Consider the following 15,125-nt stretch of genomic DNA (forward strand, 5'->3'; position numbering starts at 1 on the left):
CCCCCACCTCCCAATCCTCCCATCTACTTTCTCAACAATCCTCTCCAAGAAGTTCTGTCACTCAAACTTTTGGGTCTCACCATCTTCCATGATCTTTCCTAGGAAAACCACATTTCCAAGCTGGCCTCCAAAGCCAGTCGCCGACAGGGCATCATCCGTCGTGCTAAGTCCTTCCTTGTGTTACGGATTCGTCACTTCCGTTGTTGTGGTTTTCATCCACTGTAACCATTTTTGATTCCATGTACTATTATTGTTGTCGTTTAAGGGAAATAGAGATTACTATTTTCAAAAGGTAAAAAAGTTAATGTTTTAAATGAAACCGGAACCGGACGACGACGAAGAGGAAGAGGAGGAGAGAAGGCGGAGCGAGTGAGTCGGAGAAGAAGCCTAGTTGCTTCGAGGTCTGGAGCGAACGATTGGCGAACGAGAGTCACGAGTGAGCTTTGGGTTTCCCGGGAAAGGGATTTGTGCGACAGAGTTGTCATCGCTGTAACAGATAAACCTGCGTGACAGGTTTTGCGGTCAATTCCGAAGAGAATCGTTGGAGTGCCGTTACGCCATGAGAACGGGCCGTCGGCCATTTTGACTCGCGCAGGACTTGTGCTTCGCTCAAGGTTTCTCATCTCGCTTCCACCATTTTCACCGCATTCAGACGTTAAACTGGTGTGTGTGTGTGTAACGTGGCTTTTGAGTGGAAAATCTGCGGGTCGCCTAGTGGGAGCCGTGGAACGTCCATACCCGAGGGTGTGATTTCCCAGTCGCCTTGAGGGTGCCTTTGCGCAGCTTTGGCCGCGTGACTGTGTCTGTCAACTCAACGGGATTCTGGTCTTGATACGACATCGTACAGACGATCATTGGAGTGGATCGACTTTGGCTTGATGCCGGAATACGACTTTGGCTTGATGCCGGATTACGACTTTGGCTTGATGCCGGAATACGACTTTGGCTTGATGCCGGAATACGACTTTCGCTTGATGCGGGAATAGAGACATTGGGAATGTTCTTCTTTTCGCCCACTTGGAGCACAGTGAGTTTTATTGTATGAACCTGATGGTACCATCATAGGAAATATATATTGGTTGTACAAATGATTACTATTGTTGTTGTACTGTTATTCTTGTGTGATCTTAATACAATACCTGGTTGTTGGTAACAATTGGTGTGGTTTCACCATTGATCTCTGACATACAGAATAACACATCTTTCTGCAGTGACTCCTCTCGGGGCTCGGAGGTACACCATGACCAGGGGGTTTGGGGAGGAGCACGTAACAGAAATAGGGGGCTCGTCTTTGCTAACAGAAATTGGGGGCTCATCCAAAATTGGCCCAAATTGAAATTGAAATTGGGGGCTCGTCTTTGCTGATTAAATTCCCTAAAACTCGTCCGGGATATAATTCCCTAACATCCTCGTCCGGGATTAAATTCCTTAACATTCGTCCGGGATAGAATTCCCTAACATTCCCAAAATTCCCAAATTTGGAATTTTTCTAACATTCCCAAATTTTTCAAAAAAATGTGTGAAGGTTAACAGGTGCTAACAGATAGTCACCATGGTGTTTGACGCAGAAAAGTTTGCGGCGTCCCCTAATGAGGCACAGTTCCAAGCGTTAAAAAGATCGGAACTCTTGATATTGGCCAAATATTTTAACTTGGAGGTCCGAGTTAATATGAAGAAAGCAGAGATGCAGACATTGGTGGTAGAATCTCTGGTGGGACAAAGAACATGGAAAGAGGTAGCCTTGGATTGGTTACCCGAGGAAAAAGAAAAATGTGGAGCTCCAAAAAATGGAGATGCAACTGCAGAGCCAGGAATGGTTAAAAACAGAGGAAAGGAGAGCTGAAAAAGAACTCGAGGAGAGAAGAGCAGAGGAAAGGAGAGCTGAAAAAGAACTCGAGGAGAGAAGAGCAGAGGAAAGAAGAGCTGAAGAAGAAAGAAGAGCAGAGGAAAGAGCAGTGGAAAGGAGAGCCGAAAGGGAGTTAAAGGAATGTGACGGAGTATCAGAAGGAACTTAAACTCAAGGAGCTGGAATTAATGGAGGAACGGTGAGAAGTAGTATCCATGCCGGCTAGTTCGACAACTAGTCAGAACACTTGGGATGTTGGTAGGCATGTGAGGCTAGTTCCACCCTTCAATGAAAAGGAGGGAGCCAAGTTATTTTTACACTTTGAGAAAGTGGCTCAAGTGCTAAAATGGCCTGTGGGGTCCTGGACTATGTTAGTGCAAAGTGTTCTGGTGGGTAAAGCTCAAGATACATTTTCGGCTTTACCGATTGACCAATATGCAGATTATGAGAAAGTGAAGAAAGCCATTCTCAAAGCCTATGAATTGGTCCCTGAAGCTTACCGGCAAAAATTCAGGAATGCCAGGAAGAGGGAGAGTGAGACCCATGTGGAGTTTGCCAGAATGAAGGAAACCATGTTTGATCGGTGGTGTGACTCGAAGGAGATTGGGAAAGACTTCAACCTGTTGCGACAATTGATCTTGGTGGAGGAATTCAAACAGTGTGTCCACGTGGACATTAAAGTACATCTGGATGAAAAGAAAGTACCAGAGTTGTATGAGGCAGCAAACGTGGCAGATGACTATGCCTTGACACACAGGATGGGGTTCCACAAACCTAACTTCCCGCCTAGAGTTAGCCAGGGGAGTTATGGTAAATCAGGTTCGGAGAACAAATATTCATGGAGGCGGCCGAGAGATGACTATGAGGACAAATCTGATACCGCGACTTTTAGGGATCAGAAGACTACAGTTCCAAGACAGACTTATCTTCCAGGGGGCCCAAGGCAGACCACGAGTTTTTCCTCTGGACCGACTTGCGCTTTTTGCAAGAAACCTGGGCATTTGATGTCCCAATGTTACGCCCTGAAAAGGAAAAATCAGGAGCGGAGTCAAACTTGTGCAACTCCGAATGCATTGGCAAATGCGAGAAATCGTCCTTGGAGGACAGTGCCTTGTGAAGGTTCCCATGCCAAAGTTACGGCATCACAGAACGACCTTGTTCAAGCGGGTTACAAACCTTTTATTTCAGAGGGGTTTGTGTCACTGGATGGAGACTTAACGAACCAGAGACCTGTTTGGGTATTGAGGGACACAGGAGCACATCAATCTTTGATGCTTGAGGGCATTTTGCCATTGTCAGAGAAGACGGCAACTGGTGTTAGTGTTCTTTTACAGGGGGTTGGTAGCTATGTTATAGCTCCACTTCATGTCATCCATTTGAAGTCTGATTAGGTGTCAGGACCGGTCACCATAAGTTTACAAGCCACTCTTCCTGTAGAGGGAATCTGTTTTATTATCGGGAATGATTTGGCCGGTGGTCGAGTTTCTGGTAATCCAATGTTGGTTGAAAAGCCCAGTATGGAAAATAACACCGCACAGTTAGAGCAGGAGATTCCGGGTATCTTTCCATCCTGTGCCGCGACTCGTGCTAAGGGTAGGAAGCGCTCTGAAGAGAAGGAGAAGGTACTGACGTCACGCTTTGCACAGGCACGTCTTGTCAAGTACCCTGAAACTAAGTGTCAGCACACACGAGTTATGAATGGAGGAAATGTTGGCAAGCTCTTTGTAGGTGGACTGAACTTTGACACAAGTGAAGATGTTCTGGACTCTATCTTTGGCAAATATGGACCACTCTTGGAAGTGCTGCTGATAAAAGACAGGGAGACGCAAAAGTCGAGAGGGTTTAGCTTTGTCACGTTTGAAAACACAAAGGACGCCAAAGATGCAGAAAAGGATTTGAATGGCAAGGATTTGGATGGTCGGACCATAACAGTAGAGAAGGCAGGCCATGGGCGTCGAGGGGGCTACAGAGGAGGAAAATGTGGAGGTAGTTTCAGGGGTGGCTATGGCTACCGGGGTGGGAGTAGTAGTTTTGGTGGTGGTCGCAGTCGTGATTACTACGGAGGCTCCCAGCAGCAGCAACGCAGTTTTGGCAACTCTCGACGGGATGACTATTACGGTGGTAGCCGAGATGGGGACCGCTACTCACGTGACTACAACCCCCGACTCCACAACTGTGATTATGATTTTTATGATCAAGAGAAGAGTTGGAAGCACTGAGTGCTCAGGAGCAGCCGAGCCAAGATTCCTACACGGATTAACCGTGAACTCCACGTTCCTAAAGGCGTCCATGTAGTGAATACTTCCAGGCCTCACCACCAAACCACCATGAAACCTGGCTCTCAGCTCGGCCTCCTTAAAAAAGTGCTATAGATTTGCTTTGCTTTGGATTCACTGATCACAACCCCTTAACCTTCATTCAAAAAATGAAAAATAAAAATCAGAGGTTGATGAGATTGAGTTTGGCAATGAGATTGATTGAGATTGCAGGAGTTCAACTTGGAAATTGAGTATGTAAAGGGCAGGGGCAATGTCGTTGCTGATGCTTTGTCCAGAGTGAACTAACTTTGGAAATTTCTGTAGGTCGTTTGGAAGTTTTGTTGCTTTATTTTGGGGAATATTAATTATTGTGGCTCACGTGAATTGATCATTTGGGTGTGAGTTTTACTTTTGTTTGTTAAAAGAGTTTTTGCCTGCAAAGAAAGTTTTCACGATGTTCAAACTTTCTTTCTTGAGGGGGGGAAGTGTTACGGATTCATCACTTCCGTTGTTGTGGTTTTCATCCACTGTAAACATTTTTGATTCCATGTACTATTATTGTTGTCGTTTAAGGGAAATAGATATTACTATTTTCAAAAGGTAAAAAAGTTAATGTTTTAAATGAAACCGGAAACGGACGAAGAGGAAGAGGAGGAGAGAAGGCGGAGCGAGTGAGTCGGAGAAGAAGCCTAGTTGCTTCGAGGTCTGGAGCGAACGATTGGCGAACGAGAGTCACGAGTGAACTTTGGGTTTCCAGGGAAAGGGATTCCTGCGACAGTTGTCATCGCTGTGACAGATAAACCTGCGTGACAGGTTTTGCGGTCGATTCCGAAGAGAATCGTTGGAGTGCCGTTACGCCATGAGAACGGGCCGTCGGCCATTTTGACTCGCGCAGGACTTGTGCTTCGCTCAAGGTTTTTCATCTCGCTTCCACCATTTTCACCGCATTCAGACGTTAATCTGGTGTGTGTGTGTGTGTGTAACGTGGCTTTTGAGTGGAAAATCTGCGGGTCGCCTCGTGGGAGCCGTGGAACGTCCATACCCGAGGGTGTGATTTCCCAGTCGCCTTGAGGGTGCCTTTGCGCAGCTTTGGCCGCGTGACTGTGTCTGTCAACTCAACGGGATCCACACTGGAGTGGATCGACTTTGGCTTGATGCCGGAATACGACTTTGGCTTGATGCTGGAATACGACTTTGGCTTGATGCCGGAATACGACTTTGGCTTGATGCCGGAATACGACTTTGGTTTGATGCGGGAATAGAGACATTGGGAATGTTCTTCTTTTCGCTCACTTGGAGCACAGTGAGTTTTATTGTACGAACCTGATAGTACCATCATAGGAAATATATATTGGTTGTACAATTGATTACTATTGTTGTTGTACTGTTGTTCTTGTGTGATCTTAATACAATACCTGGTTGTTGGTAACAATTGGTGTGGTTTCACCATTGATCTTTGACATACAGAATAACACATCTTTCGGCCGTGACACCTCTCGGGGCTCGGAGGTACACCGTGACCAGGGGGTTTGGGGAGGAGCACGTAACACTTGGCACACCTGAGCTCCTCACCACATACAAGGCTTTCATCCGCAGCTCAATGGAATACTGTTCTCCCCTCTGGGCCGGTGCTCCTGCCTCACACCTAGCTCGGCTTCACGCTGTTAAAACCAAAGCTTTCAGAATCATTGGAATCTCCCGCGATGAAGCTAACTCCGAGGACCTTTCACTCACTGACCGCTGGCAGGTTGGTGGTCTTTCTGTCTTCTACAGACTCCTCTCCGGCCTTGCTCCCCCAGCTCTATCTGTGCTCTGTCCCCCAAATATTCTTACAGGTCGCACAAGATCTGCCTGCAACCCTCTTATGGTTAAACTGCCAAAACCAAGACTCTCTATTCACCTTCACTCTTTCATTCCTCTTTTCTCCCACCTCTGGAACAAACTCCCTCACTCTCTTCAATCCCACTCCTCCCTCCAGATCTTTAAAACAGCTGTTCACCACCATCTCTCATCTTCCCCCATCCAAAACCTTGATCTTATCTACCCCCCATTAATTCACCCCAGTTCCACTTTTTTAAAATACCGACTTTTTTCCTGGAAGTCCTTGCAGTGTCCACATGTTTTATACCTCTCACACCTCCCCCAAAGCCCTCTCCTTCCCACAGTTCTCCCGATGTCCCTGCTCTGAAATGTTGTACTTGTGTGCTTCCCTCTCTCTCCCCATCTTGTCTGCCGCTCCCTTTATCATGTTTTATGTGTCAGTTTGTCTTTTTGTGATCCATGTTAGCTCTTCCACGAGCCTCAATCTTGTAAAAAAAAACAAAAAAAAAAAAACAAAAAAAAAAACATTTCTTTTTCCTGAAAATGGCCTCAAGGCAACTATTGAACATCAAAAGTAAATACTTTAACAGCAAGTCTTATTCCAAACTCACCTCCCAGCACAACGTTCAGCAATATATCGTCTTCACTGTCCAACTCGCCCAACTCTTCCAACCTTTCCAACTCGTACTCTTCTTCCAGCAACATCCAGCTCCGCACTGAAGACGAATCCTCGTCGCTACTTGGGAGTGCAAGTGCCACATCAGACTGTTTGACACGCTTCCCAGCTCTCAGACACTTGCCCTTACCACCAGCAACTGTCTTTTCTCTCTTTTGTGTCTTTTCTCTCTTTTGTTTCTTTTCTCTCTTTTGTTTCTTTTCCCTCTTTTGTTTCTTTTCTCTCTTTTCTCTTATGGATTTTTCTTTTTGGGATGCATGCACAACTTCGTTCTGCTGTTTACTCGTATCCAAAGACTCTGTCAAATGAACATGTTGATCACCAAATTCCTTGGAACATTCTTCAGGTGTGGGTGGCACTTTTTCTTTGCAGGTCACATCTTCAACAGCAGAGATTTCCTTTTCTGACACATTCATTATCACACTTGTATCCGAATCGATAACTATTGTACTGTTGTCTTCGGAATCCAAACAAATAATATCTGGCTTGTGAAGCATTAATGATGACTTTTTGGATGATGCAGAACTGTTTATAGAACATGTAAAGTCACTGCTGGAGTGGCCTTGTTTTTTCACTTCTTCAGATCCTTCTGTTATGTCAGAATCATCAGGCTTTTTATAAATCCCAAGGTCTTGTGCATAATGCACCAAGCCATAGAGGTGGAATTCGGCCTCACTATCCACATCAGACTCAGTTGATGAACGTGATGCTCCCTGGTACAATGCATCTTCATAAGCCTCTGCATCCTTGTAACCTCCAAACATTTTCCAGGTCAATCCAAATCCTGCCTCCACCTCCACAGCCAACTCACTGGAAGTAAGAAAAACAACATTAATGGAACAGCTTTAAAACAATGGACTAACTGACTCATCCCAACTGGCACTGTGATTATTCTGGGACATTATGTGACCAAAGCACGAAGCAAAGGACCATTTCCAATAAGAATTCGTGGACAATGTACAATGGTAACTTTAAAATGAATTCATTACAACTGCACACAAATATTTACTTTTTCTTCCAAATGTATGCCATTGACAAACACACACACAAACAGGTGTACACACGCGCACGCACACGCACACACACTAATTTCAAGGATTGCTGTAAATGATGTTAATTTCACAACATCCTATATTAAACTTTATTTAAATTGCAAAACTTAAAACATAGTTCCCTTACCTAAAGTACGAACCATAACCCATCAGCAATTGACTGGTTTCCCGACAGCACGGATCATCAGCTGGGAACCATTCCTCCTCGAGGTTTCGATGCTTTCAGCCCAAAACCTCTCCAAACAGCAGATACACAACCTCGGTCATAGATCCGCAACAGTAAATTGCCTAAATCAGTAGATCCACAACCTCAGTTGCCTCCAGACAGTCAGTCAACCAATCAATGCAACATCAACATGCAAACTTCACTCGCTAAAAGACATAATGTATTTTCACAGAGTTACAACTCCATTCACACATTCCGTTATATGATAATACTGTCAGACCCCGACATTCGCAGTCCCAACATTTGTGGGTTCCGCATAGTCGCGATTGACAAAATGAGACCTGCTTCTACATTGGCCCTTTGTCCGGCGTATTCGTGGTTTTTTTAAGTAGCAAAAAAATATTTCCACGAGCCGTTTTTTTTTTTTCATGGCTTCTAAGTGCAAGACAAGTGCCGGAGATGCATCGACTACCAAGAGGCAGAAGAAAGTGAAGAGCCTGAGCCAGAAAGTGGAGCTGCTCGACCGGCTTTCGAGAGGAGAGAATGCGGCCTCTTTGAGCAGGCATGACAGCGTCAACAAATCCACCGTTCGCAACATATGGAAGAATGAGAAGGCGATTCGAGAAAGTGTTGCGGTGACCAACATGTCACCGCAACAGTGAAACTGTGCATTCACGGTCGTAAACATTGTAAACTTTAAAAAATTCCCCCCTATGAATCAGCAACCGCCGGGAAACTATAACCTATCCCTCTTTGCCCCATTGAAACAATTCCCCGACTTTTGCTGTGTGACCATTCGCAGCCTTTTTCATGAATCAGGAACCGCTGAGAACCTATAACCGATCCCCATTTTGCCCACTTTCGTAAATTTCCCTCGACATTCACGGATTTTCCTCGACATTCACGGATTTTCCTCGACATTCACGGATTTTCCTCGACATTCATGGATTTTCCTCGACATTCACGGATTTTCCTCGACATTCACTGATTTTCCTCGACATTCACTGATTTTCCTCGACATTCACCGATTTTCCTCGACATTCACCGATTTTCCTCGACATTCACCGATTTTCCTCGACATTCACGGATTTTCCTCGACATTCACGGATTTTCCTCGACATTCACGGATTTTCCTCGACATTCACGGATTTTCCTCGAAATTCACTGATTTTCCTCGACATTCACGGATTTACCTCGACATTCACTGATTTTCCTCGACATTCAAGGATTTTCCTTGGCATTCATGGATATTCTTCGACATTCGTGGATTTTCCTCAACATTCGCAAATTTTCCTCAACATTCATGGAAAGGTGCATACTCATCTGGATGTTGTGAGTGATTATGAAGCCATCAAGACAGGCTGATGCCACTTATTCAAAATCATTTTGGAACTTACTCTGAAACAAACCCTGTTTATTGTTGCAAATAAATTGCAGTATGTATCTGAATTCATTCGAGAACTCCATGCATGGATTGATTGTTCATGAATGTTAATGAGTCATCGAACTTATATAGCAATCACAAACAGTTCCCCTTCAAACTGTGTATGTTTGTGAATATACGGAGAGTGGTTCGAGTTACAATTTCCATGTACATCTTTTTCACACACGAAGCAAAGAACCTACTCCGAGCCTTCAACCAAGCCTACGGTTTCATCTCTTATTAGGCACCATGATGGTACATGGCGTGGCAGTGCAACGAGAAGGATTGTTTTTTGTTTTTACTGGCAATTGAGTGCACCACCGACTTTACAAGTCATTTCATCAGACACTTCATGTGTACTTGAAGGTGGTTGACATCAGAGGCAGATAAACTAGGCAATTTCAAACAGTGCAAAGGCCTTACTTCCACTAATTAACCCATACCTTCTGAGCTGTGTGTGTGTGTGAAAATATATATATATATATATATATATTCAACTGGAGTGCACTTGCAGCACACTAATACACACATACACACATGACCTAAATAGATCTCCGCTCCATCTCCTGAGGCCCACCCATGTGTGGGGATAGTAGACATCTTTTGGGGAAGGTCCCCGAAATCTGTACCCCAAATACTCCTACAGGTCGCACAAGATCTGCCAGCAACCCTCTTCTGGTGAAACTGCCAAAATCAAGACTCTCTGCTCACCTTTACTCTTTCATTCCTCTTTTCTCCCGCCTCTGGAACAAACTCCCTCACTCTCTTCAATCCCACTCCTCCCTCCATGTCTTTAAAACAGCTGTTCACCACCATCTCTTATCTTCCCCCATCCAAAACCTTGATCTTTTCTACCCCCGTTAATTCACCCCAGATCCACTTTTCTGAAATACCGACTTCTTTCCTGGAAGTCCTAGCTGTGTCCACGTGTTTTTACCTCTACCCCCCCCCCCCCCCCCCCCAGATCTCCCGATGTCCCTGCTCTCAAATGATGTACGTGTGTGCTTCCCCCTCTCTCCCCATCTTGTCTCCCACTCCCTTTATTATGTCTTTTGTGTCTGTTTTTTTTTTTTTGTCATTAATGTCAGCTCTTACATGAGCCTCAATCTTGTATACAAAAAAAGGGGCATCTATTGGGGTTGGGGACCGGGCATATTGGGGAGGCGGACGGGGTATATTGGAGAGGGGGACGGGGTCCGTTGGGGAGGGGACGGGGTCCGTTGGGGAGGGGGACGGGGGACGGGGTCCGTTGGGGAGGAGGATGGGGTCTATTGGGGAGGGGGATATATTGGGGAAAGGGGATCAATTGAGGCAAAGGGATCAATTGGGGAAGGGGGATCAATTGGGGAAGGGGGATCTATTTGGGAAAAGGGGATCAATTGAGGCAAAGGGATCAATTGGGGAAGGGGGATATATTGGGGGGAAAAGGGATTATATTGGGGGGAAAGGGGATATATTGGGGATAAAGAGGATATATTGGGGAAAAGGGGATATATTGGGGAAAAAGGGGTTATATTGGAGGAAAGGGGGATCTATTGGGGGGAAAAGGGGATATATTGGGGAAAAGGGGATCTATTGGGGAAAAGTGGATCTATTGGGGGGAAAAGGGGATATATTGGGGAAAAGGGGATCTATTGGGGAAAAGTGGATCTATTGGGGAAAAGTGGATCTATTGGGGAAAAGTGGATCTATTGGGGAAAAGTGGATCTATTGGGGAAAAGTGGATCTATTGGGGAAAAGTGGATCTATTGGGGAAAAGTGGATCTATTGGGGAAAAGTGGATCTATTGGGGAAAAGTGGATCTATTGGGGAAAAGTGGATCTATTGGGGAAAAGTGGATCTATTGGGGAAAAGTGGATCTATTGGGGAAAAGTGGATCTATTGGGGAAAAGTGGATCTATTGGGGAAAAGTGGATCTATTGGGGAAAAGTGGATCTATTGGGGAAAAGTGGATCTATTGGGGAAAAGTGGATCTATTGGGGAAAAGTGGATCTATTGGGGAAAAGTGGATCTATTGGGGAAAAGTGGATCTATTGGGGAAAAGTGGATCTATTGGGGAAAAGTGGATCTATTGGGGGAAAGTGGATCTATTGGGGAAAAGTGGATCTATTGGGGAAAAGTGGATCTATTGGGGGAAAGTGGATCTATTGGGGGAAAGTGGATCTATTGGGGGAAAGTGGATCTATTGGGGAATGGGGATCTATTGGGGAATGGGGATCTATTGGTGAAGGAGAAGGGAGATTTATTGGTGAAGGGGGATCTGTTGAGTGTTGGTGAAGGGGGATCTGTTGAGTGTTACTGTTGGTGAAGGGGGATTTATTGGGGAAGGAGGAAGATATATGTAACGGGATAATATACAAGACACCACTTTGACAATAATTCGTGAACATAAAGAAGGCACAAGAAATGAATACCCAACTGACTCGTGCCACTATTATTAACACTAACTACCAAGATAAGCAATAAGATCGCGCTAGAAGTAGAACGACAGCACACCAAACACCAAACAGGAAGTATTTATACAAGCACGCGCAGCACTGACCCAACTAAACTCAGCAGGCCCGGTTTAAACACGTGGGAGCCTCTTGCTTGCGTTCGGATGCCCGGGGAAGCCTGGGCCGAGGACTGGAAGCCTCAATAACTCTCCGACAAACTGCGCAATAGTCGTGCAGCGGCTGAATATCATATTTAATCGACAACCTGACCAATGCCGGAAAAATATATCTCAAGAACGCCGGCAGAACCACGCGGAACACACTGCGCATGCGCATCGACCTGGTGCGGGGTCACGGGGTATATGATGACGTCAATTTACTCGGTTTTTTTAGAATACACTGTATGTACTGTACAGTACAGTGGATGTTTCCTTGAAAGAATCTTCAACTCAGGAGGCTTTTTTCGGCCCATTAAATCCCGTGCGAGTGTTGCCAACCTATGGTTCGTGATCTTTGCCGAGTCTGGCTAAAACTAATTGTAGCAGGATTACTTACAGTTACTGGTTCTTACTGCACTTGAGACGAAAAGCGTAGCTTATGCGCCCCTCTTCACAGTGTCTTTAACTCTAACATAGTAAGAATGTCATATCGGCCGATGGGTTAAACGCCAAGGTGATGGTCGGACCATCCAATGCTTCTCGAGCGCAGACTTAAAACTGCTTTAACGTGCTTGTCTCAATCACGTGACCAGGAGGAGAATTCCAATTATTTATCTACAACGGACAGAAAAAGCACACTCTCTGATTTTCATGTTAAAATAAAAGTTACTCAGCTTGAGTGAACGACCTCTTGTCCTGGTCAACTCTGGTGTGAAAAACGTATGATGGTCCACATTATCCAATCCTGTGAAAATTTAAAATAATCAAACCACCTCTGCTCCACTTCGTCTATATATGTGTGTACATACATGGCAAGTTGAAGGCGACGAATAACGGGTTGGTGGGAATGAAAACCGGGTTGGTGGGAATGAAAAACGGGTTGGTGGGAATGAAAAATGGGTTCGTGGGAATGAAAAACGGGTTGGTGGGAATGAAAAACGGGTTGGTGGGAATGAAAACTGGGTTGGTGGGAATGAAAATTGGGTTCGTGGGAATGAAAAACGGGTTGGTGGGAATGAAAAACGGGTTGGTGGGAATGAAAAACGGGTTGGTGGAAATGAAAAACGGGTTGGTGGGAATGAAAAACGGGTTGGTGGGAATGAAAAACGGGTTGGTGGGAATGAAAAATGGGTTCGTGGGAATGAAAAACGGATTGGTGGGAATGAAAAACGGGTTGGTGGGAATGAAAAATGGGTTGGTGGGAATGAAAAACGGGTTGGTGGGAATGAAAAATGGGTTGGTGGGAATGAAAAACGGGTTGGTGGGAATGAAAAACGGGTTGGTGGGAATGAAAAACTGGTTGGTGGGAATGAAAAACGGGTTGGTGGGAATGAAAATCGGGGTGGTGGGAATGAAAAACGGGTTGGTGGGAATGAAAAACGGGTTGGTGGGAATGAAAAACGGGTTGGTGGGAATGAAAAATGGGTTGGTGGGAATGAAAAACGGGTTGGTGGGAATGAAAAATGGGTTGGTGGGAATGTAAAATGGGTTGTGGGTACACTGAATCTTGTGGTGAGGCAGTTGCCCTGAAACAACTTGCCTTTGCCTCTTGGAAGGCAAATCCAACTGATTTCCTTCCACCAAGCTCGGACAAATGTGTGTGTCAACCCTCAGGAGAGCCAGGAAACAATATCTCTACTCTCAAGAATGAACTCTCAAACCTGTCTCCTTCCTCCAAATCCTGGTGGCATCTGGTCAAATCTGTTTCTGGTGTTTGTTCCCCCTCCATCCCCTCCCTGACCTCAAATGGCTACACAGTTGACACCGCACATGACAAAGCTGAATGCCTCAACTCTGTGTTTGCCTAAAAATCTTGTGTCCCAAACCCATCTCTCTCTGTACCCACCGTACCCAGTCGAACCCAACTGCTCCAGGACTCTGTGTCCTTCTCTCCTGACAAGGTGGAAAAGTTTCTGTCAAACCTCGACTCTGATTCTGCAACTGGACCTGACGGCATCAGCCCACGGGTCCTAAAATCCTGCTCTGCCGCTCTTTCACACCCTCTCTCTATTCTCTTCACCCTCTATTTTGCTCAAGGTCATCTGCCATCTGCTTGGAAATCAGCCAACATTACCGCTTTACACGAAAAAGGTGCAAAAACAGATCCTTGCAACTACAGACCAATCAGCCTGCTCCCAATTATCAGCAAAGTCATGGAATCCATCATTGCTTCGGATCTCAAATCCTTCCTCTTCTCCAATGGCTTGATCTCTGATCATCAATTTGGATTCAGACCAGGTCACTCTACTCTGGACATGTTGCTTCTGCTGTCTCAACAATGGATGGAGGGCCTCAATGCCAAACAGGAAATCAGAGCTGTCTCCCTCGACATATCACGTGCCTTCGTTACAGTCTGGCACACAGCTCTGCTCACCAAACCCTCCACCTATGGTATCCATGGAAATCTCCTCGCATGGCTTGCGGACTTCCTCTCTGGTCGTAGTCAAAGTGTGGCCCTGAATGGATTTCTCTCATGTCCCCTTCCTGTTCAGGATGGAGTTCCCCAAGGCAGTGTTCTGGGCCCTGTGCCTTTTCTGGTCTTCATCAATGATCTCTCCGACTCTCTGGAAAATCCTCTCTATCTCTTTGCTGATGACTCCACTCTCTGCCGCTCCATACCTCATCCCTCAGATTGGCAGTCTGCAGCCTCCTCACTGTCTGCAGACCTGGACAAAATCACAGACTGGTCAAACAAGTGGAACATGTCTTTCAATCCTGACAAATCTCACACTCTTACTATGTCTCTACAAAAAGACCGACTGGAAAACCCTCCCATCTACTTTCTGAATAATCCTCTCCAAGAAGTTCTGTCACTCAAGGTTTTGGGTCTCACTACCTGCCATGATCTTTCCTGGAAAAACCACATTTCCAAGCTGGCCTCCAAAGCCAGTCACCGTCTGGGCATCCTCCGTCGTGCGAAATCCTTCCTTGGCACACCTGAGCTCCTCACCTCATATAAAGCTTTCATCCGCAGCTCAATGGAATACTGCTCTCCCCTCTGGGCTGGTGCTCCTGCCTCACACCTAGCTCGGCTTCACGCTGTTGAAACAAAAGCGTTCAGAATCATTGGAATCTCCCGCGATGAAGCTGATTCTGAGGGCCTTTTACTCTCTCACCGCAGGCAGGTTGGTGGTCTTTCTGTCTTCTACCGACTCCTCTCCGGCCGCTCCCCCAGCTCTGTCCGTGCACTGTCCCCCAAATATTCCTGCAGGAAACTATCTGTCTGTGCACCGACAGGTCGCACAAGATCTGCCAGCAACCCTCTCCAGATCTGACACTCTGCTCACCTT

At 45.8% G+C, this 15,125-nt stretch overlaps 1 protein-coding gene across 2 annotated transcripts in view; it reads right to left on the reverse strand.

The window, feature by feature from the left end:
* The window catches only part of LOC137432531 (zinc finger CCHC domain-containing protein 7), a 487,923-nt gene extending 475,258 nt beyond the window's left edge, over positions 1-12,665 (reverse strand). Inside the window, exons 1-2 of one of the 2 annotated variants that reach the window (XM_068124553.2) lie at positions 12,645-12,665; positions 6,537-7,411 (exon numbers count right to left, since the gene is read on the reverse strand). In XM_068124553.2, coding sequence (XP_067980654.2) covers positions 6,537-7,365 — 829 coding nt within the window. In that variant the 5' untranslated portion in view covers positions 7,366-7,411; positions 12,645-12,665. Of the gene's footprint in view, positions 1-6,536; positions 7,412-11,784; positions 12,448-12,644 lie in introns of those variants that run through there. The other variant, XM_068124552.2, reaches the window with a different exon arrangement.
* Positions 12,666-15,125: the final 2,460 nt, after the last annotated feature.

The sequence above is a fragment of the Myxine glutinosa genome, chromosome 8 (assembly GCF_964187855.1).
Source record: "Myxine glutinosa chromosome 8, kmMyxGlut1.1, whole genome shotgun sequence".
Taxonomy (NCBI): domain Eukaryota; kingdom Metazoa; phylum Chordata; class Myxini; order Myxiniformes; family Myxinidae; genus Myxine; species Myxine glutinosa.